The sequence below is a fragment of the Crocuta crocuta genome, unplaced genomic scaffold (assembly GCF_008692635.1).
Source record: "Crocuta crocuta isolate KB4526 unplaced genomic scaffold, BGI_CrCroc_1.0 scaffold132, whole genome shotgun sequence".
NCBI classification, from domain to species: Eukaryota; Metazoa; Chordata; class Mammalia; order Carnivora; family Hyaenidae; genus Crocuta; species Crocuta crocuta.
In genome coordinates, this window is record NW_027528611.1 from 1,565,183 (window position 1) to 1,591,266 (window position 26,084).

At 42.6% G+C, this 26,084-nt stretch overlaps 2 protein-coding genes across 3 annotated transcripts in view; both read left to right on the top strand.

Annotated features, from left to right (window-relative positions):
* Window positions 1–9: 9 nt before the first annotated feature.
* The window catches only part of TMEM217B (transmembrane protein 217B), a 34,038-nt gene continuing 7,963 nt past the window's right edge, over window positions 10–26,084 (top strand). The window contains exon 1 of one of the 2 annotated variants that reach the window (XM_077754834.1): window positions 10–73. The gene's annotated coding sequence lies outside the window, so the exon portion shown is untranslated. The remainder of the gene's footprint in view (window positions 74–26,084) is intronic. The other variant, XM_077754833.1, reaches the window with a different exon arrangement.
* Window positions 20–26,069, top strand: TMEM217 (transmembrane protein 217). Its single transcript, XM_077754832.1, has 2 exons — window positions 20–73; window positions 25,126–26,069. Exon 2 carries the CDS (start codon window positions 25,225–25,227, stop codon window positions 25,801–25,803), a length of 579 nt encoding a protein of 192 aa, XP_077610958.1. The 5' UTR covers window positions 20–73; window positions 25,126–25,224; the 3' UTR covers window positions 25,804–26,069.

Consider the following 26,084-nt stretch of genomic DNA (forward strand, 5'->3'; position numbering starts at 1 on the left):
CCGGGAAGGCGGAGCTTGGAAGAGCCGGGAGGCGGGGCTGAAAGTTCCTCAACCCTGGGAGTGGAAGAAGCAGGTAACGAAGGGGGCCGATGGGGAAGGAAGAAAGGGTACTGTTTTCTTTCGGGAGGGAATGAGGTTCCTGAGCCCAATATTTTTCGGAAAGAAATAGCATATGTATTTATATACATAAATCTTTGACCTAAAAATAACGGCCCATGTGTTGGTTGCAGCCCATTTTTAATATCTCCCAAAACAATGACACTCTGGTTATTATCCTCCCCCCCTTCCCTGTTCCGTTTGGAGTCTGATTTTTTTTAATGTATGAAGGAGGATCAATACTTATCCGATAGCCCAAGGTTGCTAACTCTTCAACATGTGAGTAACGGTTGGTTCGTTAAGAGTCTCCATTCCTCCGGTAATTGATCACTAGTAAAGGATTTGCTCTGGGGGTAAAATTCAAATGATTTAATCCCTGGTTCACTCATTAACTGCCACTTTCTGACTTTGAGAAGCCAGACACTGACAGCGTTTAGGACATGTTCTTATTTTATCCATCCAATCCAGACTACCAAATAACATTTCCTGCCAGGGCATAGCATATCCCCAAGGCGTGAATCACAAAGATTAAGGATATAACCCCCAAATATCTTGAATGTCCCTTATTAATCTATTATAAATCTATCACCCTTGAATTTATTTTCAATCTAGTTTTGACTCAATTGATTTAGTCTAGAATTGATATAGCGTTTTGAATCCTTTGAATGTCTTGGTATCTTTTGCTTGTTTTGAGTTTCTGTGGTTATATACTACCGTGGTCAGGGTGGGCAGGGAGAATAAGGGGGTGGGCAGAAAACACACCCTAGTCCAAAGTAATTTTTGTCCCCTCCCAAAAAAGGTGGGCTGCTTGTCCTCCATCGCCACTTCTGTTTTACTGTTACAACACATCTTCCTACATACTGGAGAATATGTAACGACCCCCTGTCTACAAACAAACATATGCCCTCCAATGGCCTTTTTCTATGTAGACATTACCGCCATTTTCAAGCTTCTTCTGTAAAGTTTGCAACCATGATACTGTATGAAAGGGGCTATTTTTACTTTCTATGAATTTTTCAAGCTTTCATAGACTTTCATCATCTCAGACAGTCACTTTATGGGCATTTAATCCAAGAAACAAAGCCCCTCTAGCCTTTTAATCATTTTAGCTGCCGTTCTTTGGCTCTTCTTTATCTTCTAATACAGTGACCAGCACTGCATATGGGCTCCAAGAGAAGTTTCCTGAGGTTTTTGTTGAAGCCAAGGCTTTGTCTTTATTCTGGATGGCCAGAACTTTTGCTGGCATTTTGGACTTTACAAGAGCTGACATCTCGAAAGAATAATGTACAGCAACTTCTAGATCCCTTTCTTTGGTGGTAACTGGCAGTTCAGAATTGTGTCTCCCTATGTGAGTTGTCTTATACTTGTCCATGTGGCAAGTCACCTGCCACTTTCCAGCCTACTCACATAGCTTTAGAAATGTTCCAGAAGATGCTCCCTATTGACTTGACATTTCACTATGTGGAAGCAGAGTATGATTTGTGCACCAAAAATATTTCTCAGTTTTCCTTTTTCTTAATCACTTATGAGAAGTTAAATAACACTGATTCCCAAGGGATGCTAACATTGTTCAATCCGGAGAAGCACTATTATTCCTACTCTTTGTTTTCTACATCTAAGCCAGTTTCTCATCCAAATTAAAAAAAAATCACTCTAGCCATCTGACGAAAACTTTTTAAATTGTTTTTCAAATGTTTATTTATTTTTTAAGTTTACTTATTTTTAGAGAGAGTGTGTGAGTGAGCATGAGTGGGGTAGGGACAGAAAGAGAAGGAGAGAGAATTCCAAGCAGGCTCCATGCTGTCCGCACAGAACCTGACTCAAACTCATGAACCGCAAGATCATGACCTGACGCAAGATGAGAGTCAGATACTTAACCGACTGAGCCACCCAGGCGCCCCAATATTTATTTTTGAGACGGGGGAGGAACAGAGAGGAGGGTTCTCTGCTGATAGCACAGAGCTCGATGTGGGGCTTGAACTCACAAACTGTGAGATCATGACCTGGGCCGAAGTTGGACATTTAACTGACTGAGCCACCCAGGTGGCCCTTTAAATAGTCTTTGTTAAGCACTCGGCCACCTCATCCCTAATAGTCTCTATTAAGGACATTGAGATTGTTGGGCCCTTTCTCACTGCTACCACCATTATCACCAGAACCTAAACCAACCACAGCAGCTTCCTCTTGGACCTCCCTGCTTACGCTCTTGCCCCCTTAGAGCCTGTTCCCCAGAGAGCATCCAGAGAGAGCCTTCTAAAATGTCAGTCACAATCGACAATAACTAAAGTATGGAAAGAGCCCAAATGTCCATTGACTGACGGCAAATGAATAAAGAAGATGTGGTATATAGGTACAATGGAATGTTACTCGGGGATCAAAAAGAATGAAATCTTGCCATTTGCAACAACGTGGATGGAACTAGAGTGTATTATGCTAAGTGAAATATGTTGGCCACGGAAAGACAAATATCATATGATTTCACTCATATGTGGAATTTAAGAAACAAAACAGATGAACATAGGAGAAGGGAAGCAAAAATAAGATAAAAACAGAGAGGGAGGGGTGCCTGGATGGCTCAGTTGGTTAAGCGGCTGATGTCAGCTCAGGTCATGATCCCATAGCTCCTGGATTGGAGCCCTGCATCAGGCTCTGTGCCGACAGCTCAGAGCCTGGAGCCTGCTTCAGATTCTCTGTCTCCCTCTCTCTGCCTCCTTCCCACTCATGCTCTGTCTCTTTCTCCTTCAAAAATAAATAAACATTTAAAAAAATTTTTTTTAAACAGAGAGGGAGACAAACCATTAGAGACTCTTAAATACAGAGAACAAACAGGGTTGTTGGTGGGGTGCTGGGTGAGGGGATGGGCTACATGGAGTATGGGCATTAAGGAGGGCATTTGTCAGGATGAGTAGTGGGTATCATATGTAAGTGATGAGTCACTAAATTCTATTCCTGAAATCATTTTTTAAAATTTTTAAATGTTTTATTTTTTCTGAGAGAGAGAGAGAGAGACAGCGTGAGCAGGGAAGGGTCAGAGAGAGAGGGAGATACAGAATCCGAAACAGGATCCAGGCTCTGAGCTGGCTGTCAGCACAGAGCCCGACGTGGGGATCGAACCCACGAACCATGAGATCATGACCTGAGCGGTAATTGGACGCTTAACCGACTGAGCCACCCAGGTGCCCCTCCTGAAATCATTATTACACTATGTGTTAACTAACTTAGATTTAAATTTTAAAATAATAAAGATGTATATTTCAGAGGAAGAAAAATAAAATGTCAGTCACATTAGGTCACTTCTCTGCTCAATACCTTGCAATGGCTCCATCACACTTGGCATAAAATCCAAGCTCCTTAAAGACGCTACATGATTTGGTTCCACTCTTTCTTGCTTAATCTGCTCCAACCACACTTTTTGGCAGTTTCCCTGTTCCTTGAATACTTCAAGCAGGTTCCTATCTCCAGGCCTTTGTCTTAGCCATTTCCTCTGCTTGGAATTCTCTCCCCACAAATATCTGGACGGCATGCTCCCTTGATTCATTCAGGTATGCAAAGTGTCTTCACATTGGGGGTACCATCTGTGACCGCTCGTCTTAAATAGCAGTCTCCACCACTCTATTCTTCTTTAAAACACTATCACTACCTATGGCATATTATGCACTTGTTTCCGGTCCATCTCCATACCCTAGAATGTAAGCTCCCCTGGGGCATTGATTTTGTCTGTTTTGTTTCTACTGTTCTCACCTGGAATAGCACTTGGCATACAGTAGGTGCTTAATATTGACTAAGCAAGAGAATGAAAATTATAACTCTTCTTGTCCTTTGGCCCTTTGTTGTTGAAAACATTTTTTGTTGGAAACATGATAGAAACCATGGTTTATAACACCTAGTAGGATGCATCCACTTTACCAAAGATGCTATAACCTTGCCTATACTCTTGGTTGAAGAACAGTCTTCCTATCTTGGGAAAGATTATCCTCTTCAAACTCTTTTGCAGCTTCAGAGAAATGAACCTGTACCTAAAATGATGAGGGATGACGGCCACCCACCTAGCCAGGAGATCAAATACATCAACCCTGTCCATCAAAAGGGGTGATAGCCGTGAGAGCCAAATCACCTTCACACCAAACTTTGCCCAATAGAGGTGAAAATCACTGGTCTGAGGTTCCCAAGAGGTCTCTGAAGCACATTTGTTGGAGGCTCTTAGTGGCAGGCATTTGCTGGCCCACTAGGCCAGTCTTCTCATACTTTAATTTACATGTGAGTCACCTCGAGGTCATGTGAAAAGCCTAGATTCTGATCCAGCGTGTCTGGGCTAGAGCCCATAGTTCTGCATTTCTGATAAGCCCCCAGGTGACGCTGATGCTGCTTAGCTGTGGACCTCACTTCATGGATCTGTTTCAAGCACCGTATGGTCTTTGACCCTTGAGTTTATCTCAAAGACTTGATTATTTTTTAATTTATTTTTTTTAAGTAATCTCTACACCCAAGCGGGGCTCAAACTCACAGCACCGAAATCAAGCATTACATGCTCTACTGACTGAGCCAGCCAGGTGCTGAGGTTTGATTATTTTAAAAGCGTAAATAGAAGACTCTCAATGTAATCTGTCTGCAGAGTTTAAAGTTTTCCCTCCTTAACTGCATCTTCATTCAAAGGAGAGTAAAAGAACTCAGTCAGGGGCAGGGGGAGGGGAGCCAAAGTAGAGTTAACGGAATGAGCCAAGTGTGGGTTGTCCGTGGATTCTAAAGAGGTGGGTGTATCCCAATCCTTAGAGAAAGTTCTGTGAGGAGATAAGCCCTGAGTAGGGACACCACAGTGGGGGGGGGGGGGGGGGAGGGGATGAGAGTGAGAGAGAGAGACTTGAAGAATAGTAAAAAGGAGCGTGATTGGGGAAGATTAAAATGGAGGGAAAAGCCTTTGCACTTAGTTACAGGAGATCAGTGCCAGACTTTGCCCTTAGATACGGAGTGGAGTGGACCCTGTGGGAGAGGAAGGGTTAAGACAGGAGAGCAAGAAGCCACCCTCACAACATACTGCAGAATGAATGTTCTGTTGGGATGGTGGGGTCAATCTGTGATCTAAAGGCAACAGAGTTTTCTCGATCTCTAAACAACCTCTAGAAAGAGTGAAATGAGGGAGGAAATGAAAAGAATATAAAAGTTTAATCATGAAATAGTTACACAAATTATGACGTGTGGTTTGTAAACCTGAGAGGTGCTATATCATTAAATTGTGCAAATTTGCTGCATAGCACATCAAAAAGGTTGATGAAATGATGTACAAGCAAGGAAAAATCAGAATGCAAAAATGTCTTTGCCTGATTTAAATAAAAACAGATGGGTTTTGGGGCGCCTGAGTGGCTCAGTCGGTTAAGTGTCCGACTTCAGCTCGGGTCATGATCTCACGGTACTGGGTTTGAGCCCCACATCAGGCTCTGTGCTGACAGCTCAGAGCCTGGAGCCTGCTTGGGATTCTGTGTCTCCCTCTCTCTCTGCCCCTCCCCCAGCCATGCTCTGTCTCTCTCCATCTCTCAAAAATGAATAAACATTAAAAAAATTTTTTTAAATAGATGGGTTTTGTCAAAGACTGAAGAAAACATAGGAAAATTAAGGAAATTTTGTTGGGTGGTGGAATTATATATCTTTTTATTTCCACAATTTTTCTCCTTTTGCTATTTTGAAAGATATATCAGATAGTTAACCAGGGGTAGGTAAACTTTTTCTATAAAGGACCAGACTGTAAATATTTTCCACTTTCCCAGCCATACAGTGTCCGTTGACACTGCTCAACTCTGCCCTGTAGCATGAAAGCCACCACATAGACTAGTGTAGCTGTGTTCCCACAAAACTTTAATTTTGGATGCAAAAATGTGAATGTTATGTAATTTTCACATCATAAAATATTAGCCTTTCAGTTTTTTCCAACTATTTTTTTAAAATTTTTTTTAATGTTTTATTTATTTCTAGGAGAGAGAGAGAGAGAGACAGCGTGAGCAGGGGAGGGNCTCTCTCTCTCAGAAATAAATAAAGAATTTAAAAAAAAGATATAAAAACTAAATAATAATGATATAATAATAATAATAATAATGTAAAAACCATTCCCAGCTCACAGGCCCTCCAAAAAAAAAGCATGCCAGATTTGGTTCCTGGGTGGTAGTTTGCCAACCCCTGCAACAAAGAATAAAGAATAAAGAACATGTAAGAACAAGGTTAAGAAACAAAAAAAATTACAATAAAACCTTTTCGTTCCTCCTTGATCCTGTTTCCCTCCCCTTCTCCGATGGAAACCACAATCCTGAGTTATGTGTTCAGCTTTCTACGCATGCTGCGAACTTTTACTTTATATGTGAATATCCATAATCATGTTTTCACATTTTGAAAACTTTAGAAATACCACAACACCGTACATAAGCTTCAGCCTCTGGCTTTTTTCATTCAGTATTTCTGTTTATAAGGGGAGCTCTCGTTTATTCATATCAGCTGCAATATTATGTTCCGCTCTGTGAATATTCCTCCGTTGTTATCTCCAATTTCTGTTTGATTTTGAACAGTGTTCCCTGAACATTCCCCTTCCTCCTCTCTTCAGATACAACCACTGTGCGGGGGATCGGATTGCCCTCCTGTGTTTTTTTATACTTTCCCACCCATGTTCGTAACCTTAAATAATGTGTTGTTTATAGTAATGATATTGTATTTATTCTTCTGTTGCTTGCTGCTTAAAAAAAATGTTTTTAACGTTTACTCATTTTGGAGAGGCAGAGAGGGACAGAGTATGAGCAGGGGAGGGGCAGAGAGAGAGAGAGAGGGAGACACAGAATCCAAAGCAGGCTCCAGGCTCCGAGCTGTCAGCACAGAGCGGGATGCTCACAGCCCATGACCTGAGCTGAAGTCGGACCAGCTGAGCCACCCAGGCGCCTCTGTTGCTTGCTGCTTTTAGACAACAGTAGGGTTTTGAGATTTAGCTTTAGTTCACATTGGTGAGTGTAGCTATAGGTTGCTCATTTTCACTGCTGTATAATATTCCATTTTATAAATAGCACAGTTTAACTGTGTGACTACTGATTGGCACTCAATAACTTCACATTTTGTGCTACTGTGAACTCTGCTGCTATGAATACTCTTATCCATGTCTCTGGGATAAGTGGACAGGGGAAGGACTTCTCTAGGACAACAGTGTAGGAGTGGAATTGCTGGTCTGGTCTGCGTGCACATGTTCGACTTTGGAAAATAGTATTCAGTGTGTTTCTTTTCTAAAATGTGTATTTATTTTTGAGAAAGCACAAGCAGAGGAGTGGCAGAGAGAAAGGGGGACAGAGGATCTAGAGCAGGCTCTGCACTAACAGCAGTGAGCCCAAAGTAGGGCTCAAATTCAGGAACTGTGAGATCATGACCTGAGCCGAAGTCAGACACTCAACCAACTGAGCCACCCAGGCGTCCCTCAGTTATGTTTCAGAGTGGTTGTACTACTATATACTTCTACCTGCATGGGATGAGAGTTCCATTTTCATTGCCTATGACATGGTTTCAACAGTAAATAAAAACTGAGGAGAAAAAGGTGGTTCAAATCCAGATCCTTCAAAATTGGGTGAACAGGAAGCAGAAAAATAGAAATCTTAATATCTGTTCGGTCACACACAAGTCTGCTTTCCTTCCTTTTTCTCGCCACTCTCGTGTTAAAATTTATACTGAAAGCAAATGTTTTGCTGTTTGAAAGTATGGGGATATCCTGAAAAGAAATCGTGGAGATGGGAGTTATTGGGCCTGCGAACAATGACAGGAGTGGACCACCTTTGTTGAACAATTAGGAATCCTAGAAAAAAATCTCCTACAGTTCTGTCCATGGAGTGCCCCCTTTTTTTCCTTCGTTTCTTTCCTCTTTCCTATCTTCCTTTCTTAAATTTGTACATGATACCAATTCAAAATGTCCAAGCTGGTATGTAATAGGTTGGATGTTGGCCTCCCAAAAGGTATGTTCACATCCAAATTTCTGAAACCTGTGAATGTCACCTTACTTGGAAAAGGGGTCTTTGTGGAAATAATAACGTTAAGAGTTTTGAGATGAGATTGTCCTGCTTTAGTTCGTTGGGTCCTAAACCCAAAGACAAATGTCCCTCCGATAGAGAAGACACAGACAGAAGAGGAGGTGGTGCGACTATGGCAGTAGGGTTGTAGCAATGCAGTCATGAGTCAAGGAATGCCTGGAGCCGCCAGAACCCAGAAAAAGCAAGGAAGAATTCCTCCTGAAACTTTCCAAGGGAGCATGGCCCTGCCAACACTTTGATTTTGTTCTTCCAGCCTTCAGAACTGTGAGAGTACAAACTTGTGTTGTCTTATGCCACCAAATGGCAATTCGATGCAATAGTCCTAGGAAGTGAACCCAGGATGTAAAGAAAGAGTTGGTCTCTCTCATCCTTGACCCATAGCCACCCATTTATCCTTCCCAGCAGCAACCACTGTTGCCAGTTCCTTCTGTGCCATTCTCCTAGAGATATTCTTACAGAGCCCCTTAGTAGGGCCAGGGACATTCAAGGTCACTTTACAAATGAGGAGTCTGAAGTTCATAAGAAGCTTGCTCAAGAACCTCTAAATTAGTCACTGGCAAAGAGGAACAGGAACTCCTGTTTCCTATCACTTGGTTTCATCCTCCTTTGATGTAAAAGAAGTTATTTAGGAGCAGATTTTGATGTTAGGATAGGAAGAGAGAAGAAGATATTGGGCGAATGAAGGGAGGGTAATGTCATCGAGATGATAAAGGAGCATATAAACTGCTATTATTTAACCTCAGGTTGGAGAACTCCACCAGATCATCACCAGACTCTGTAGATAAAAAATAATCCTCCCATCTGACTAACTTTTCTTTAGCGTCTACTATATTCCAGGCACCAAACTATGTTAAGAGCTGTGAAATACAGCTCCTGCCCTTAATAAATGTATCATCTAGTACGAGAGTCAGGCTTATAAGTAAAGCCATGTGATTAGTAATCAAAATAAGAGGTGTGTGCTATGTCCAAAAAAAGAGGGTGGAGCATGGTCCTCTCTGTTTAGGGAAGCTGGGAAAGGCCTTGAAGGATGAGTAGGAGTTTTGCAGGTAGAGGGATGAAACACTTATGGAACTATGATCTACATGAGAACGTGCATTTGAAAAACCACATAGGAGACACTGTCAGTGCCTCACCCATATCCCTCGACTTCTCTGTATGCTGTATTTGCCCAAAGGCTCTTCTTCCAATTCTCTAAAACTGGGGAAAAAAACAACAAACAAACAAAAAACAAACATAGTGCACACACTCGCGGTGTACTATTAGTGCCCAGGAGTGAACTCCTCTGGGGAGCAGCCCTCAACCAGCAACTCTCGGGATTTGGTGTGTAAATTCACCAGCTCCTTCACCCCTCAGATGGGATAATTCTGAGGCATGTGTTTCCCAGTTTCTTAACAGGATTAAGCTCCTGTTATTCACTGTGGTAGTTGGCTTAATAGCTCATCCTTTATGGAGTACCGTCCTTCCCTGGGTCACTTTGTACCTCTTCAACATTGGTGTTTCCATCACCTCCCAAATAAACTACTGGCTCTCAAGTCCTTGTCTTAGGATTGCTCCTGGGAAAGTCCAAGTGAAATTGAAATCTAAGTAGCACTACATGGTAATAGCAAGGAGTGCACAGAATGGGGTGCAGTAATAGTAGATATTGGAGCAAGGAGCCATCGTGGTGGACTTCTCATGCCATGTGAGAGTCGTGGTACCTTTTCCTATAGACAAGGGGACATTCACTGAAAGTTTAAGCAGGGGCATAGCATGACCAGATTTGCATTGGAGAAAGACTACTTAGTCACATATCCAACCACCAACTGGCTTTCACTAACACTTAGAATAAAACCCAAACTCCTAACCATGCCCTAAAAAGGTACTGCTGGCCTGGCACCTGCTTGCGCCTCCATCCTCTAAAAACTGTTTGATTTGGTGTTTATGGAGTGACTGTGAACCCAAATGGCTCAGCTGGAGCAGATGAAGAGTTATAGTAGACTGGATTATTGTTCTCAGTTCTTTACTCTGTCTTGCTATGTGACCTTGCAGTGTGTGAGGGTGGATGAAGTATAGTTCCCTCGTAGACTTCTTCTGGCCAATGGAATGTGAGCAAAAGTGACAATGTACCTGAAGAGGCATCACATATTTTTGTTCACTCTGCTGCACTCCTGCCATTCACCATCCTAACATACCCTGGGAGCTGCTGGTCCAAGGTGGAGAAGAGACATAACCTAATCACTCCCCAAGGCCCCACTTTCTAATACCGTCACCTTGGGCATTAGGTTTTCAACCTGTGGATTTAGGGGGCATATAAACATGCATTCTATAGCACTCTCATTGGTGTCCTCACCATCACCAGTAGATTATGGCTAGGGTAGCCTGTTGGATGATGAGAGACATGTGGTATTAGGCCTGGTCTCCCTGAGTTATCCCAACCAAGTCCATCCTAGATCGGCCAGCAACCAGTTGAGCCTCAAAATATGAATGAGCTCAGCCAAAATCAACATAACTGTCTAGCCAGCCAACTGGTGACCCCCAGACACTTCAGTGAGTTCACCTGAGAGAGCTCAGGTCAGCTTGGCCCCAGATAAGCTGAACCCCATGGACTTGTGAACTAAATACTGTTCGTTGTTGCATGCCACTGAGGTTTTGTGGTTATTTGTGGGGTGTTATTGTGGCAATAGATAACCAACTGACAGTTCTCTAGCCCTCTCTACAATCTATGAGCTATGCCTTTTCTGCTTAAATCAGGCAAATGATTGGCATCTTTCGCCCTCTCTGACTAACACAGAGAAAGACTGAATGTAAATTAGAAATGCACGGTCAAGGAAGAGATCGAGGTGGGAGAGATTTTAGCATGCTTTCAGGCAGAGGATTGGAGGCAGTTGTATTTGTTAGGATATAAGTGTGCTTGCAAAATAACAGTGCTTTATTTATTTGTTTAAATTCTTTTAAAAATTTTTGAGAGAGAAAGCATGAGCTGGAGGCAGGAAGAGAGAGAGGGAGACAGAGGATCCAAAACGGGGTCTGTGCTGACAGCAGAGGGCCACATGTGGGGCTTGAACCCACAAACCATGAGACCATGACCTGAGCTGAAGTCGGATGCTCAACTGACTGAGGCACCAGGTGCCCCCAAAATAACAGTGCTTTAAAGATGATGAAAGTTTATAGTTTTTCTCTCTATGTAAAAACCTAAGCTAGTGTGAGCTCTGCTCAGTGAAATCTCCACTCTGCCCTTACCCTGTGAGTCCAGAATGACTCCCAACCACATCAATGTTCCAACCTCTGGGATGAGGGAAAGGGGAACAGGACTTTCTCCTTACTATCTGGTGCTTTTTTGAGAGAGAGAGAGAGAGAGAGGGAGCGCATGTGCATGTGAGCTGGTAAGAGGCAGAGGAAGAGAGAGAATCTTGAGCAAGCTTCATGCCCAGCACGGAGCCCCATGCAGTGCTTGATCTCACAACCATGAGACTGTGACCTGTGCTGAAATCAAGAGTCAAACGTGTCACCAACTGAACCCTCCAGGCACCCCGCTATCTGTTCATTTTGTCCGCTTTCAACTCCTTCTTAGAAATTGGTCACATAACCACATTCAGCTGCAAGGAAAGTTGGGGAAAAGCAAACCTTACCCTGGCCAACCGTGTGTGTTCCTAGAAATTCTGCTTCTGTGGAAGAAGGGCCAATAGATAGCAGTAGTTCCTTCTATGTCAGAGGAGAAGAGTAATTGATGCAGCAAGATCTGTATGGTAAACGTTATCAGACACCTCCTTCCCCCTCCTTGTTAAGGGGACTCCTGTTTTGGAGGGCTGGGGCAGCTGTTCTGGGCATAAATCATGATATGACTAAACCAAATATGGCAATTCTAACTCAGCTTTGCCAAGAACTGGCTTCCCCAGCCTCCCTTGCAACTATGGGTAGCCATGTGACCCATTTCTGACCAGCAAGCCATGAGATGAAGGCTGCTGAGGGGTTCTGGAAAGTGACAGACATGGGGAAGAGCTTACTGGCACTCTCCTGCTTGGGATACTGGTGTGAGGCGCTGTGGCTGTCAGCTTATGGCCACAAAAGAAAGCCAAGAGAACTATGGATGCCAGCCTACAGCCTGACACCTTTCTGAGGATTTGAATGACCTGGAGAGATGAGTGAGGGTGACCCAGGTGGACAAAGACATTTGAGGAAGTGAGTGCATTAAATACATGAGAAGAAATGCTCAGAGACTCCCCTGGAAGGTTGGGTGGGAGTCAGATTGTGAGGACTTCGCATGCAGCAGTGTGATTTGATGGAATTCCCTCAGTCAGATGGGGGCTGGCTTCCCTGCTTGCTGGCTGCTTCATTATAGAAGTATGATGGCCATTTCTCCTTGTAGGTTTAGAGGACTGCCCATCTCTTCCCCCATTGGAAGGTTGAAAGACTTTTGTTTTGGAAACTCTAGGAAGAGACCTAGATTGTAAGGGGGGCCAGGGGATGTTGATTTGAAAAGTTGAGGAAGAAGGGAGCAAGTAGGATTCCCCTACCTTCCAGGGGATGGAAAGGTGTCTGGTTTTGCTGACCATGGGCCCTGCATCTGACTCCCTCCCAGCCCCTGGAGTGACAGGGTGTCTGATGGGTTGGCTGTGTGGACAACTGGCTGGGGACTAAGCTCTAAGCTATAGTCTTCAGGGCTATGAGCAGTGGGCCCACTGAGGCTTGCATATCAAGCCTCCCACAGTGACCACATCCCAAAATCCAGAGCCCTTCCCTCCTGAGATTCCAGGATTGGATGAACTTGGGAGTTAGCTCTATGTGACTCCAGCAAGGGACAGGGGAGAGAAAAGTGAAAAAAAAAAAAAAAAACACCTGATTAAGTTAGAATTTTTCCTTAAGTCCTTGAGGAAGAAGGATGAGTCAGATTCTATATTATTTTTTAAAAATAAAATAATAAGGCTATTTTTTTTACATTAGTGTACAAATTAATTCTGTGGGGTATAAAGCCAAGAGAAAGGGAATGAGAAGTGGTCATAAATTANACAAGGGACAGGGAAGAGAAAAAAGAAAAAAAAAAAAAAAAAAAAAAAACACCTGATTAAGTTAGAATTTTTCCTTAAGTCCTTGAGGAAGAAGGATGAGTCAGATTCTATATTATTTTTTAAAAATAAAATAATAAGGCTATTTTTTTTACATTAGTGTACAAATTAATTCTGTGGGGTATAAAGCCAAGAGAAAGGGAATGAGAAGTGGTCATAAATTATCTCTGTAGCTTGTTTTTTAAGCTGCTAGATTTTTTACAAGAGAATGTGGATGTGTCTCTAGGAACTCAAGTTCATATATAACACAAAGCATCCATTTTCATTTTTAAAAATCTAATTAAATTGGCCTGATACCATCAGGCTAGAGGAAAATCCAATATGTATCACTGGGTCTCCTCTGGCTCTCAGGGATGCCTCAGAATCCTAGTGTAAAACCCGGTGCTGGAAACAGGGGCCAGCCTCTCACCCATGGCCATCGTAGGGGGCTGCTGATCGCTACCTCCTGTGCAAGTCCACAGAATGGAGACTTGAAGCCCACCAGCTCCTGATTCTAGCCCCACATGAGATGTAGGCATCTTTACTGAGGTGTTGAAAAAATTTTTCATGACACTTGTAAAAGACCCTAAGGACAACTTCATTCAAGAGTGAAGTGCTTGCAGGGCACCCGGGTGGCTCAGTCAGTTAAGTATGTGATTTCCATTCAGGTCACGATCTTCCAGTTGGTAGGTTTGAGCCCTGTGTTGGGCTGTCAGCTGTCAGCACAGAGCCTGCTTCAGATGCTCTGTCCCCCTCTTTCTCTGCTCCTCTCCTCACTTGCACACAAGCTCTCTCTCAAAAATAAACTTGAAAAAAAAGAAGAGGGACCCATTGCAATGGAGGTTTTGTAGTAGGAAAGAGAGATTGGGCCCAACTCTAAGAGCAACAAGGACCAGTGGAGATTTATAACTAAGTAGCAGGGTGGAGGTCACTGGATGGAAAATTACTGAAAGAAACATCAAGGTTAGGGGTATTCTTGCTGAAAGCAAGCCAGAGTGATCAGATACCAAAGGTGGGGAATTTTTACTCAACCCACCTAGCAGGATTCTTACTAAAACTGGCATAGCAGGTCAAGGACTAAGTCCAAGGTCAAGGTCCAGTCAAACAGAGTACTCAAGGGGCGCCTGGGTGGCTTAGTCAGTTAAGCATCCGACTTCAGCTCAGGTCATGATCTCATGATTCGTGAGTTCAAGCCCCGCATCAGGCTTTGTGCTGACAGTGTGGAACCTGCTTCAGATTCTGTGTCTGCCTCTCTCTCTCTCTCTCTCTCTCTCTCTCTTTAACCCTCCCCCACTCTTGCTCTGTCTCTCTTTCAAAAATAAATAAACATTTTAAAGTTTTATTTTTAAAAAGATTATAAAAACCAAAAAGGACTCAGAAGCCTGACTCAAGTTTGGTGACTGGGGAGTTCTGAGTCCTTGCGGCCTAGGCCCTCCCCAGATACAGCACTCAGACATCCATCTTGGGGTCCTGCTCCTCGCCTGCAGCTCTCCCAGTAAGGACTGGAGAGTCTCAACACTACTCACCACCTACATGGCTGCCTCTGTATTTTCTTTCTTAACAAAGAGTAAATACCTTTATCATATAAGGAACTCATACAAATAGAAAAAAAAAAACTAAGCATCTTCATACATGAACGTATTAGGTTAAGGACACAAATAACTTGTAAGAAGTAATAAAAGTGGTTAATAAATACTCTTTAAATATTCAACGCAAAGCATCATCAGTAAGATGCAAAAATTAGAATATGAACTTTCACTTACTATATAGGTTGAATAGAAAGAATACATTAAAAAATAATTCTTATTTTTATTTTTTTAAGTTTATTTATTTTGAGAGAAGAAGCAAGAGAGAATCCCAAGCAGGCTCTGCACTGTCAGCACAGAGCAGGATGTGGGGCCCCAGCTTACAAACTGTGAGATCATGACCCAAGCTGAGATCAAGAGTCAGATGCTTAACCAACCAAGCCACCTAGGTGCCTTCCCCCCCAAAATAATTTTTAAATAATAATACCAAATGATGGCGTACCTGGCTGGCTCAGTCAGAAGAGCATGCAACTCTTGACCTTGGGGTCATGAGTTTGAGCCCCACCTTGGGTGCAGAGATTACTTTAAAGAAAAAAAAAAAAAAGAGGAAGATGTAGAGATGGTGTCAGTCGCATTACCTTCTTTTATCAGGAAAATCAGGGGTGCCTGGCTGGCATCCGACTCTTGACATGGGCTCAAGTTATGCACGGTTCTTGAGTTCCAGCCCCGAGTTGGGCTCTGCACTGATGCCACAGAACCTGCTTGGGATTCTCTCTCTCCCTCTCTCTGCCCTTGCTGGGCTCATGCTCTCTCTCTCAATAAATAAATAAACTTAAATAAATTAATTTAATTTAATTTAATTTTTAAAAAGAGAAGGAAATGGGTATTGGGAACAAAGCTAATGATGTCTGCTACAACATAGCTTAATGAATAGTAGTTTTACACGCATACTAAGTAGTAGTTACCCCTTGGCATAAAGCAAAAACAATGGTAGTAAAAATACTTACACAGTAAAATACTTACTAGGTTCCAGGCACTGTTCTGAGTATTTTAAAAATATTAACTCATTTAATCTTCACAATGACTTAGAGGTAAATGCTATTGTTATCTTTGTTTTATGTAAGTGTTTTTTGTTGTATTTCATATATTCACAGTTAGACTTACTATAATCCTTGGGGCATGACATATTCTGCATTGGTTCATTCATGGCTCTTTTATTTACTTTTTAAATATTAGTTATTTTTAATAATGTAATAGGTACCTTCAAATCCTCCACCCAAAATAATTAGGATCTTATCAGTAATTTATACCTGATTGTCTGGTCTGCCCAAGCCATTTCACTTCCTCCCCTGACCATCATCTAGAATCCTAAACTTATCCTTCCTCTGCTTTCCTTATATAGTTTCCTTGTACAGTTTTGTAGGTTTTTAAAAATTTTTTAACTTTTATTTATTTTTGAGAGACAGAGCACAAGCAGGGAGGTGCAGAGAGAGAGGGAGACCCAGAATCTGAAGCAGGCTCCAGGATCTGAGCTGTCAGCACAGAGCCCAATGCGGGGCTTGAATTCATGAACCGTGAGATCATGACATGAGCAAAGCCAGACACTTAACGAACTGAGCCACTCAGGCACCTCTGTAGGGGTTTTACAAAGATTTTTTAAAAAGTAATCTCTACACCCAATGTGGAACTTGAATTTACAACCCTGATATCAAGAGTCGCATGCTCCACGGACTGAACCCAGGCACACCTACAGTTTTATAGTTTTATTGCACCTATATACATATAGTCATAAAATGTGTGTGTATGTGTGTGTAATATATATCTATAGTTGTTGGGGTTTTTTTTAATGTTTATTTATTTTTGAGAGACAGAGAACAAACAAGGGAGGGGCAGAGAAGAAGAGAGACACAGAATCTGAAGCAGGCTTCAGGCTCTCAGCTGCCAGCACAGAGCCAGACGTGGGGCTCAAGCCCATGAACGGTGAGATCGTGACCTGAGCCAAAGTCGGATGCTTAACTGACTGAGCCACCCAGGCGCCCCTATCTATAGTTGTTTTTAACTATGTATCTTCTTCCGGTACTTTCCCCCCTTATTATTACATGAGATCCGTTCATGTTGTTGTGTGTTACCACAACCATTCATCTTGATGACCATTTAACATTGCACCGTGTGACTATGTAGCAGTTTTGGTCATCCTCATACTTCTTTATTGAAGTACCTTTTACATGCTTATAGATTTTTCTCTTTTCTGGTTATTAATTGGTCTAACTCTGTTACATCTATTCACTAATAGTTTTGTGGGATCTCAGCAATTTTTCTACATCCTTAAAAAATTTTTTTCTAGGGGCGCCTGGGTGGCTTAGTCGGTTAAGCGTCCGACTTTCGCTTAGGTCATGATCNCCTTTTTAATCGCCACATAAGAACCTATGCCTCTTCTGCAAGACTTGCAATCATGCTTTGCAAGTGATCTGCCTTGTGTTGTCAGTCATTTACATTGTGCTACCAGAGAGAAGCTGACCAATGAAGACTTTAATTTGGTGGGCTTAGCACACAGAGAGCCCCTAGTTTCACTCAAGAGGAATGTTGGGAGGTGGGGAGAAGTGAAGAATGTCAGCGCATTGGTGAATATTTCCTCGTTATCACTTTTCCTTCCCTGGGCAACCTGGCAAGTCTAGGAATTTGTACTATGACCACTGGGATAGCCAGAATCCCCTGCACCTGGGCAAATTCTTTACCCCTCCTCCCACAGGCAGAGTCAATCCCCTTTCATTTAAATACGGGCCAGTCTTGGTGACTCTAAAGAATTAGGTGCAGTCAAAGCTATGCCATTGGACTTCCAAGGCTCAGTTAAGAAAAGGTGCTACTGAGGAGGCGCCTGGGTGGCTCAGTCTGGTGAGAACCTGACTCTTAGTTTCGACTCCAGGCATGATCTCACAGTTTGTGAGTTCAAGCCCTGAGTCAGGCTCTGCGAGGCAGTGTGAGCCTGCTTGGGATTCTCTCCCTCCTTCTCTCTGCCCCTCTCCCACTCTCTCTCTTTCCCTGTCTCTCAAAATAAAAAATAAACTTAAAAAAAAGAAAAGGTGATAAAACGTGATACAATGGGGGTGGCTTAGTTGGTTGAGGGCCCAACCCTTGATTTCTGCTCAGGTCATGATCTCATGGTTCATGGGTTCAAGCTCTGAGTTAGACTCTGCGATGGCAGCGTGGAGCCTGCTTGGGATTCTCTCTCTCTCTCTGCCCCTCCCCTGCCCATTCCCTCTCTCTCTCTTTCTTTCTCTCTCCCTCTCCCTCTCTCTCTCTCAAAATAAATAAATAAATGTTTAAAAATATTTTAGGGCCACCTGGGTGGTTCAGCCAGTTAAGCGTTTGACTTCGGCTTAGGTCATGAGCTCACAGTTCACAGTTTGAGCCCCGCATCAAGCTCTGTGCTGACAGCTCAGAGCCTGGAGCCTGCTTCAGATTCTATCTCCCTCTCTCTCTGTCCCTCTCCCACTCATGCTCTCTCTCTCCCAGAAATAAATACATATTAAAATTTTAAAAATATATTTATTTTTTTATTTTTATTTTTTTTTTAGAGAAAGACAGAGCACACGTGGGGGAGGGTTAGAGAGAGAGAGAGGCAGACACAGAATCCGAAGCAAGCTCCAGGCTCCCAGCTGTCAGCACAGAGCCCTACATGGGGCTTGAACTCACAGACCTCGAGATCATAACCTGACTTGATGTCAGATGCTTAACCAACTGAGCTACCCAGGTGCCCCTAAATATTTTTTAAAAATAAATAAAAGCATTTAAAATATCAATATTCAAGGCACCTGGCTGGCTCAGTTGATCGAGCATGTGACCCTTGATCTGGGTCATGAGTTTAAGTCCCATGTTGGGTGTGGAGCCTACTTTAAAAGAAAATGTCAATATTCAAAGGTGGAATCTAGTGTACTAGTTGAAATAAAGCCTCCTTTTCAGAACATTTCACAAATAAACAAAACAGACTGTTGGGGATCACTTTTTTTTATTTTTTTAAGTAGACTTCAGGCTCAGCACAGAGCCCAATGCAGGACTGAACTTATGACTCTGAGATGATGACCTGAATGCTTAACTGACTGAGTCACCCAGGCACCTCTATTGCACTGTTACCAACTACTTTCCATGGTAACGTTTGTAGCGCTTGGTTTAGATGATGACAGAATTATCTGACTGTCCTTCCACAGTGCCAACCTGACCATTTTGGGGGCTACAGAGATACTACTGTATTAAAGAAAGCTACGCCAACAACATATAGGGAGTCAATGGGATATACTTAATGATCTTATTTATTAGAATTCATAACATAATTATATTTTCATAAATCCATCTTTATTAAAATTATGTGTATGTATAGCAATAATGAATGCTTAAAGGCTTATAGTAAAACAGAGCAGTCCTCTGCCCCCAATTCCTAGTCATAGTTACCACAGGCAGCCACCTTCATTTCTTCTATTTCCCCTCCTACAGACCTCATATCTCTAAACTCTACACTTATATTGATATTTCTTTGCTGAATCATTTTTAGACCGTATCTATTGATTTCCCACCCTGAGAGATGAGGACTTCTTGCCCCTACACACATACCCACTGCCTTTCCTCCCCACTCCCTGTCTCATCATTCATGGCTGTAGCAAGACTATAACTGGGGCACCTGGGTGGCTCAGTTGGTTAAGCGGCCGGCTTTGGCTCAGGTCATGATCTGGCAGTTTGTGAGTCGGGGCTCCTCGTGAGGCTCTGTGCTGACAGCTCAGAGCCTAGAGCCTGCCTCAGATTCTGTGCCTCCCTCTCTCTCTGACCCTCCCCTGCTCATACTCTCTCTGTCTCTCAAAAATAGTAAAAAAACATTAAAAAAAAAAAAAAAGACTGTAACTTCACAAGTGGTGTTGGTCACAATAGTCCAGAGAACATGATGGTGATTGGACTATGGTGGTGGCCATGGAGATGGGAAAAACAATGACTGATTCAAGAGATATGTGGGAGGGAGAAGAGATGAAACTTAGTGTTTGGGGATGTAGAAGAGGAGAGGGAGGGAGGTATAAGAGTCACCTCATTAACATAACAAAAGACATCTTTATCATTCTCTACACTTAGGAAGTTCAAGGGTTTGGGGAGCTCTGAGCCAGAACCAGGGATGAAGACCAAATATATGTTTCTTATAATAAATCACAATATCACTCTCAGCTATTACCTCTCCAAATATGCTACCCTATTCTGTCTCCTTCCTCCCTTCTCCTTCCACCTCCTCTTTCCTTCCTCCTCCTCCTCCTCCTCCTCTTTCTTCTCTTCCTCTTCCCACTCCTTCTTTCTCTCTCCATCTTTCTCTCCCCCCCTCACTCAATTGTCAGACCATCTTATTATATTCTTCATGTCTCTTCACTTCTCATCCATATTTTCTATCTTCTTGCCTCTCTATGCTACAATCTGGATAATTTCCTTTGACCTGTCTTCTGGTTAACTAATTATCACTTTGTCCATGTCCAATCTGCTACCAAATATGCCCACCAAAATTTTAATTTCAGGTCTTGAGTTTTTCATCTCTAGAAATTCCATTTGGTTCTCTTTCAAGTCTGCTAGGTTATTTTCTATGGTTTCCTGTTTCCACAATATATTTTCAATATTGTCGTTTATTTACATAAATGTAGGAATCAAAGGGAATTCTGATACAAGCTATAACATAGATGAACTTTGAGTAAATTATGCTAAGTAAAATAAGCCAGAACCAAAAAGACAGATACTGTATCATTCCACTTTACTACTCTAAATATATATCATCCAAGTATATTATCTATTATATCCAGAATACTAAAATTCATAGAAACAAAAAGTAGGGGCGCCTGGGTGGCTTAGTCGGTTAAGCGTCCGACTTTCGCTTAGGTCATGATCTCGCGGTTCATGGGTTCGGGCCCCGCGTCGGGCTCTGTGCTGACTGCCAGCTCAGAGACTGGAGGCTGTTTCAGTATGTGACTCCCTCTCTCTCTGACCCTCCCCTGCTCACGCTGTCTCTCTCTCTCCTAGAAATAAATAAAAACATTAAAAAAAAAAAAAAGAAAGAAACAAAAAGTAGATGGGGTGCCTGGCTGGCTTAGTTGGGAGAGCATGCAACTCTTAATCTCAGGGTCATGAGTTCAAGTCCCACACTGGGCATAGAGTCTACTTTAAAAACAAAAACAAAAACAAAAACATGATAGAATGATGGTTACCAGAGGTTGTGTGGGAAGGGAAATAGAGAGTTGTTTCATGGGGGGCATACAGTTTCAGTTTTGAAGGATGAAAATGTTCTAGAGATTGGCTGCATAACAATGTGAATATAGTTAACATTGAACCATACACTTTAAAAATGATTAATGGGGTACCTGGGTGGCTCAGTTGGTTAAGCATCCAACTTCAGCTCTGACTTCACAGTTCGTGCGTTCGAGCCCCATGCCAGGCTCTGTGCGACAGCTTGGAGCCTGGAGCCTGCTTTGGAGTCTGTGTCTGCCTCTCTCTCTGTTCCTCCCCCACTTGCATTCTGTCTCTCTCTCAAAAATAAATAAAGATTAAAGAAACAATAATAAAAAAATAAAAATGGTTAAGATGGTGGGGCGCTTGGCTGATCTCAGGGTCATGAGTTTGGATCCCACATTGGGTGTGGAGATTACTAAAATGAAAAATTAAACAAATTTTTACAAATGGTTAAGGTAGTACATTTTATATGTATTTTACACATAAAAATAAAATTTTAATAAAATAAAAATTTTAATGCAAAATGTAGTGACTATAATTGTTTCATAATTTGCTATTTTTCATAGTTCCATTTCTGCTGTTATTTCTGCTGGTTCTCACTTGCAATGCCTTGTTCCTTGCATGCGGGGTTCTTTTTTACTGTGTAGTGCCCATTGTCTACACAGTAATTTACTGATGGAGATTTTTTGAGGACCAACACAAAGATTCATTCCTCCAGAGAAGATGTGAGTTTGCTGCTACAAGGAACTTAGAGAATTCCAGTTCAGGACTACTTTATTTTACTATTATTTGCTTAGTGTTTGTTTGTTTGTTTGTTTGTTTTTAATATTTTTATTTATTTCTAGGAGAGAGAGACACAGCGTGAGCAGGGGAGGGTCAGAGAGAGAGGGAGATACAGACTCCAAAATAGGCTCCAGGCTCTGAGCTGGCAGTCAGCACAGAGCCCGACGCGGGGCTCAAACCCAGATACCGCGAGATCATGACCTAAGTGAAAGTCGGACGCTTAACCGACTAAGCCACCCAGGCGCCCCACTGTTTATTTTTTTTTGAGAGAGAGAGACACACACAGAGTGCAAGTAGGGGAAGGGGAGAGAGAGAGGGAGACACAGAATCTGAGGCAGGCTCCAGGCTCTGAGCTGTCAACACAGAGCTTGATGCTGGGGCTCCAACCCAAGAACTTGCTAGATCACGACCTGAGCCGAAGTCCAACATTTAACTGACTGAGCCACCCAGGCGCCCCTCAGGACTGCTTTAAACTAGGTTTGCAGTAACTTAAGAGCTTTTTTGAATACTTCTATAATTTGGGCTACAAAGTCACAAGAAGACTAGCTATGGTTACAGTGTCTCAAGAGTTTTCTCCTCTTTTGTGCAGTGTAGTGGGAAGTTATCTTTCTTGGAGTCTCTTGAGAGAAAGACGTGGGGTCAGGTTTACTTCTGATTCACCTTTAATCATAGCCTTCTTGGGGGTGGGGGGTATGACTAATACAAGGAAGTCTTTGTAATAGACTCGCCACCTTGGTGGATCCTGAGCTTAGACTTCATCAGTCCTTAGCCTACAGAACGTGATGTAATTCACACTTGCTCACACTGGTAAATACCCTCGGAGCAAAACCGACTCCCATGCTTTCTTACCTCTCCTATAGACTGGCTTCCCACCTGCTAGTTTGTCAGCTCTTCTGTGCTTTTAAGACTATTTTAAAACCATTTTATCCAGGTTTTTAGTTTTTTTAAGCAGCAAGTTGTCCCCAATAACTTAACCAATCAGAAATCCCTCTATCTTTATTTCCTTTTCGTTGATTTCTGCTCTTCTGTTCATTTTCTTCCTCCTATTTTTTGTTGTTTTTATTATTGCTTCTTTTCCCTTAAGTTTTTTAGTTGAACACCCAGCTCATTATTGCTTTTTCTATTCTATTACTAGGAAACTCTATCCTGAAGGCTCTAAAATTCCCTTAAAGTATCCTTTCTTTGTATTCTTTTAGTTTTGATACGTAATGCAGGAGTGATTGCTGAAAGGCAGTTGGTGCCCACCTGTTTTCGGCAAGGTCTCATGCCAACAGGGAGATTGTACTGCTGAGTTTTTTCCTGAGACACCTGCACTCAAGGTCTGGCAACTGCAGGCAATTTTCCCCACAGGGGTGCAGCAATGCTGGGAAAAGAGAAGAGCATAATTTAAACTACCTTCTCTACCCAGCATTTTCTTTTTTTTTTTTTTAATTTTTTTTAATTTTTTAATGTTTTATTTATTTCTGAGAGAGGGAGAGACAGCATGAGCAGAGGAGGGTCAGAGAGGGAGGGAGGTACAGAATCTGAAGCAGGCTCCAGGCTCTGAGCTGGCTGTCAGCACACAGCCTGATGCGGGGCTCGAACCCACGAACTGTGAAATCATGACCTGAGCCGAAGTCAGACACCCAGCCGGCTAAGCTACCCAGGCGCCCCTACCCAGTGCTTTCTAATACTGGCTACCTATGAAAATCATTACGAAGTTTTGAAAAATACTGATTTCTGCGTAGCACTTAGAGGATGTTATAATTGGTCTGAGGTGGAGCCTGGGCATGGGTACTTTCATTGATCCTAGCATAAAGCCAGGGTTGAGAACCGCTTCTCTAATTTATCTGTTCCTTGTCACCCACCCCACACTGCATCCTCCCTCCTCCCCACTCACACTCCCAAGCAATTTTAAAATTTTTTTTCCTTTTCAAATTTTTATTTAAATTCTAGTTAGTTGGGGCGCCTGGGTGGCTCAGTCCATTAAGTGTCCGACTTTGGCTTGGGTCATAATCTCCTGGTTTGTGGGTTCAAGCTCCATATTAGGCTCTCTGCTGCCAGCCTGGAGCCTGCTTTGAATCCTCAGTCTCGCTGCTCTCTCTCTGACCCTCTCCTACTTGCACTCATGTGCTCTCTCTCTCTCTCTCTCTCTCATAAATACACATTTAAAAAGAAATAAGTAAATTCTAGTTGTTAATATATGGTGCAATACTGGTTACAGGAGTAGAATTCAGCGATTCATCACTTACATAGAACACCCAGTGCTCATCACAAGTGCCCTCCTTAGTACCAATCACTCATTCAATCCATCCCTTACCCACCTTCCTCCATCAACCCTCAGTTTGTTCTCTATGGTTAAGAGCCTTTCATGGAGGGCGTCTGGGTGGCTCTGTCAGTTGAACATCCAACTCTTGATCTCTGTTCAGGTCATGATCTCGTGGTCCATGGGTTCAAGCCCCACATCTGGCTCTGCACTGACAGCGTGAAGCCTGCTTGGGATCCTCTCTCTTTGCCCCTCCACCGCTTGTGTGCGCTCTCTCTCTCTCTCTCAAAATAAAAACTTTAAAAAGAGAGCCTCTTATGATTTGTTTCCCTCACTTTCTCCCCCTTCTACATGTTCATCTGTTTTGTTTCTGAAATTCCACATATGAGTAAAATCATATGGTATTTGTTTTTTTCTGACTGACTTATTTCACTTGGCATAATACATTCTAGCTCCACCCACATCATCACAAATGGCAAGATTTCATTCTTTTTGATGGCTGAGTAGTATTCCATGGTATAAATACCCCATCTTCTTTCCATTCATTGGTTGATGGACATTTGGGCTCCTTCCATAGTTTGGCTATTGTTGATAATGCTGCTATAAGCATCGGAGTGCACGTACCCCTTCGAATCTGTATTTTTATAAACTTTGGGTAAATATTTAGTAGTGCAATTGCTGGACCATAGCGTAATTCTATTTTTAACTTTTTGAGGAACCTCCATACTGTTCTCCAAGGCAGCTGCACCAGTTTGCATTCCCAGCAACAGTGCAAGAGGCTTCCCCTTTCTCCATATCCTGGCCAACACCTGTTGTTTCTTGTGTTGTGTGAGGTGGTATCTCAGTGTGGTTTTAATTTGTGTTTCCCTGATGATGAGTGATATTTGTGCATCAAACACAAAGTGTTTCATGCATCACACGAGTGATGATGAGCATCTTTTCATATCTGTTAGCCATCCGGATGTCTTTTTGGAAAAATGTCTACTCCTATCTTCTGCCCATTTCTTAGTGGGATTGTTCATTTTTTTGGGTGCTGAGTTTGATAATCTCTTTATAGATTTGGGGTATTGGCCCTTTATCAGATATGTCATTCCCAAACAATTTTAAAGCCTTCTGTCCTCCCAAAGCTGGTTATTTCCTGGCTTCCATATTTCTCTCTATTGTTTTTCCAGGGTGCATTTGGGGCAGGAGGCAGAAACTCTGATCATTTACCACATTGGCAGGAACCAGAACTCTCCTGTATCTTGTTCGTCTTCACGGGAAGTCTTAGCATGAGACAGCAGCACTGGTTTGGCATGACTGCCAAAATGGGCACCGTGTTATCAGGGGTCTTTACCATCATGGCCACCAACATGTGCCTCATCTTCGAACACAAGTACTTAAGGAGCAACAATTGCACTGATAATAACCTGCAGAACAATAGTGCAAGTGTCCTGATAAGCCGCTTCATCATCTGCTGGGCTTTCAATATTGTCTTCTTCCTGTCTTTCATTACCCTCATCATCAGCTTCTTCCTCCTGTACTCAGTGTATGCCCAAATACACGGAGGCTTGGTGACCTACATGATCTGGATCCTTTTCTACGAAGTTGTAAACATTATAGTACAAATCTTTACCAACAATGACTCTGTCATTGAAGAGGTCAGAGTCGTGCGTTGGTTTGGCTTGATGTCCCGTATTTTCATGCACTGTTTCTGGATATTCTATGTCATCTCCTATGCTCACATAATCTACAAAAGTCAAAGCCCAGGCAATATAATTTTCTACAACAGGCGTATTTCGACAGCCACTGGAGAGTTCCTACGACGGAAATCCAAGATCATCAACCTTACCCGACACTATAGTAAATGATGTTTGCCCTTCTCTCCACTGATGGTAATTCTGGTTCCATCTCTCTCACTTCTGCTGATCTGTTCGGAATAGAGACTCTACTGCCATCTTTTTGGGAGACTATGGAGAGGAATGTGATTATAATCCCAACGAGGACCACCTGCTCAGGAAGGGCGTGTAGTGAAAGGCCATTGTTGTTTACCAAGCACTTCTTGGGTTTCTCCTTCGTTTTCTGGTCAGTGCCGCCTTAGAGGTCAAAATAAAGAGGGCAAGGGAATGAAATGAAGCTGAGTCGCAGTCTG

Bases quoted from the DNA above. Each gene is read 5' to 3' on its own strand.
- TMEM217 (XM_077754832.1), top strand. From the start codon at position 25,225: ATGAGACAGCAGCACTGGTTTGGCATGACTGCCAAAATGGGCACCGTG.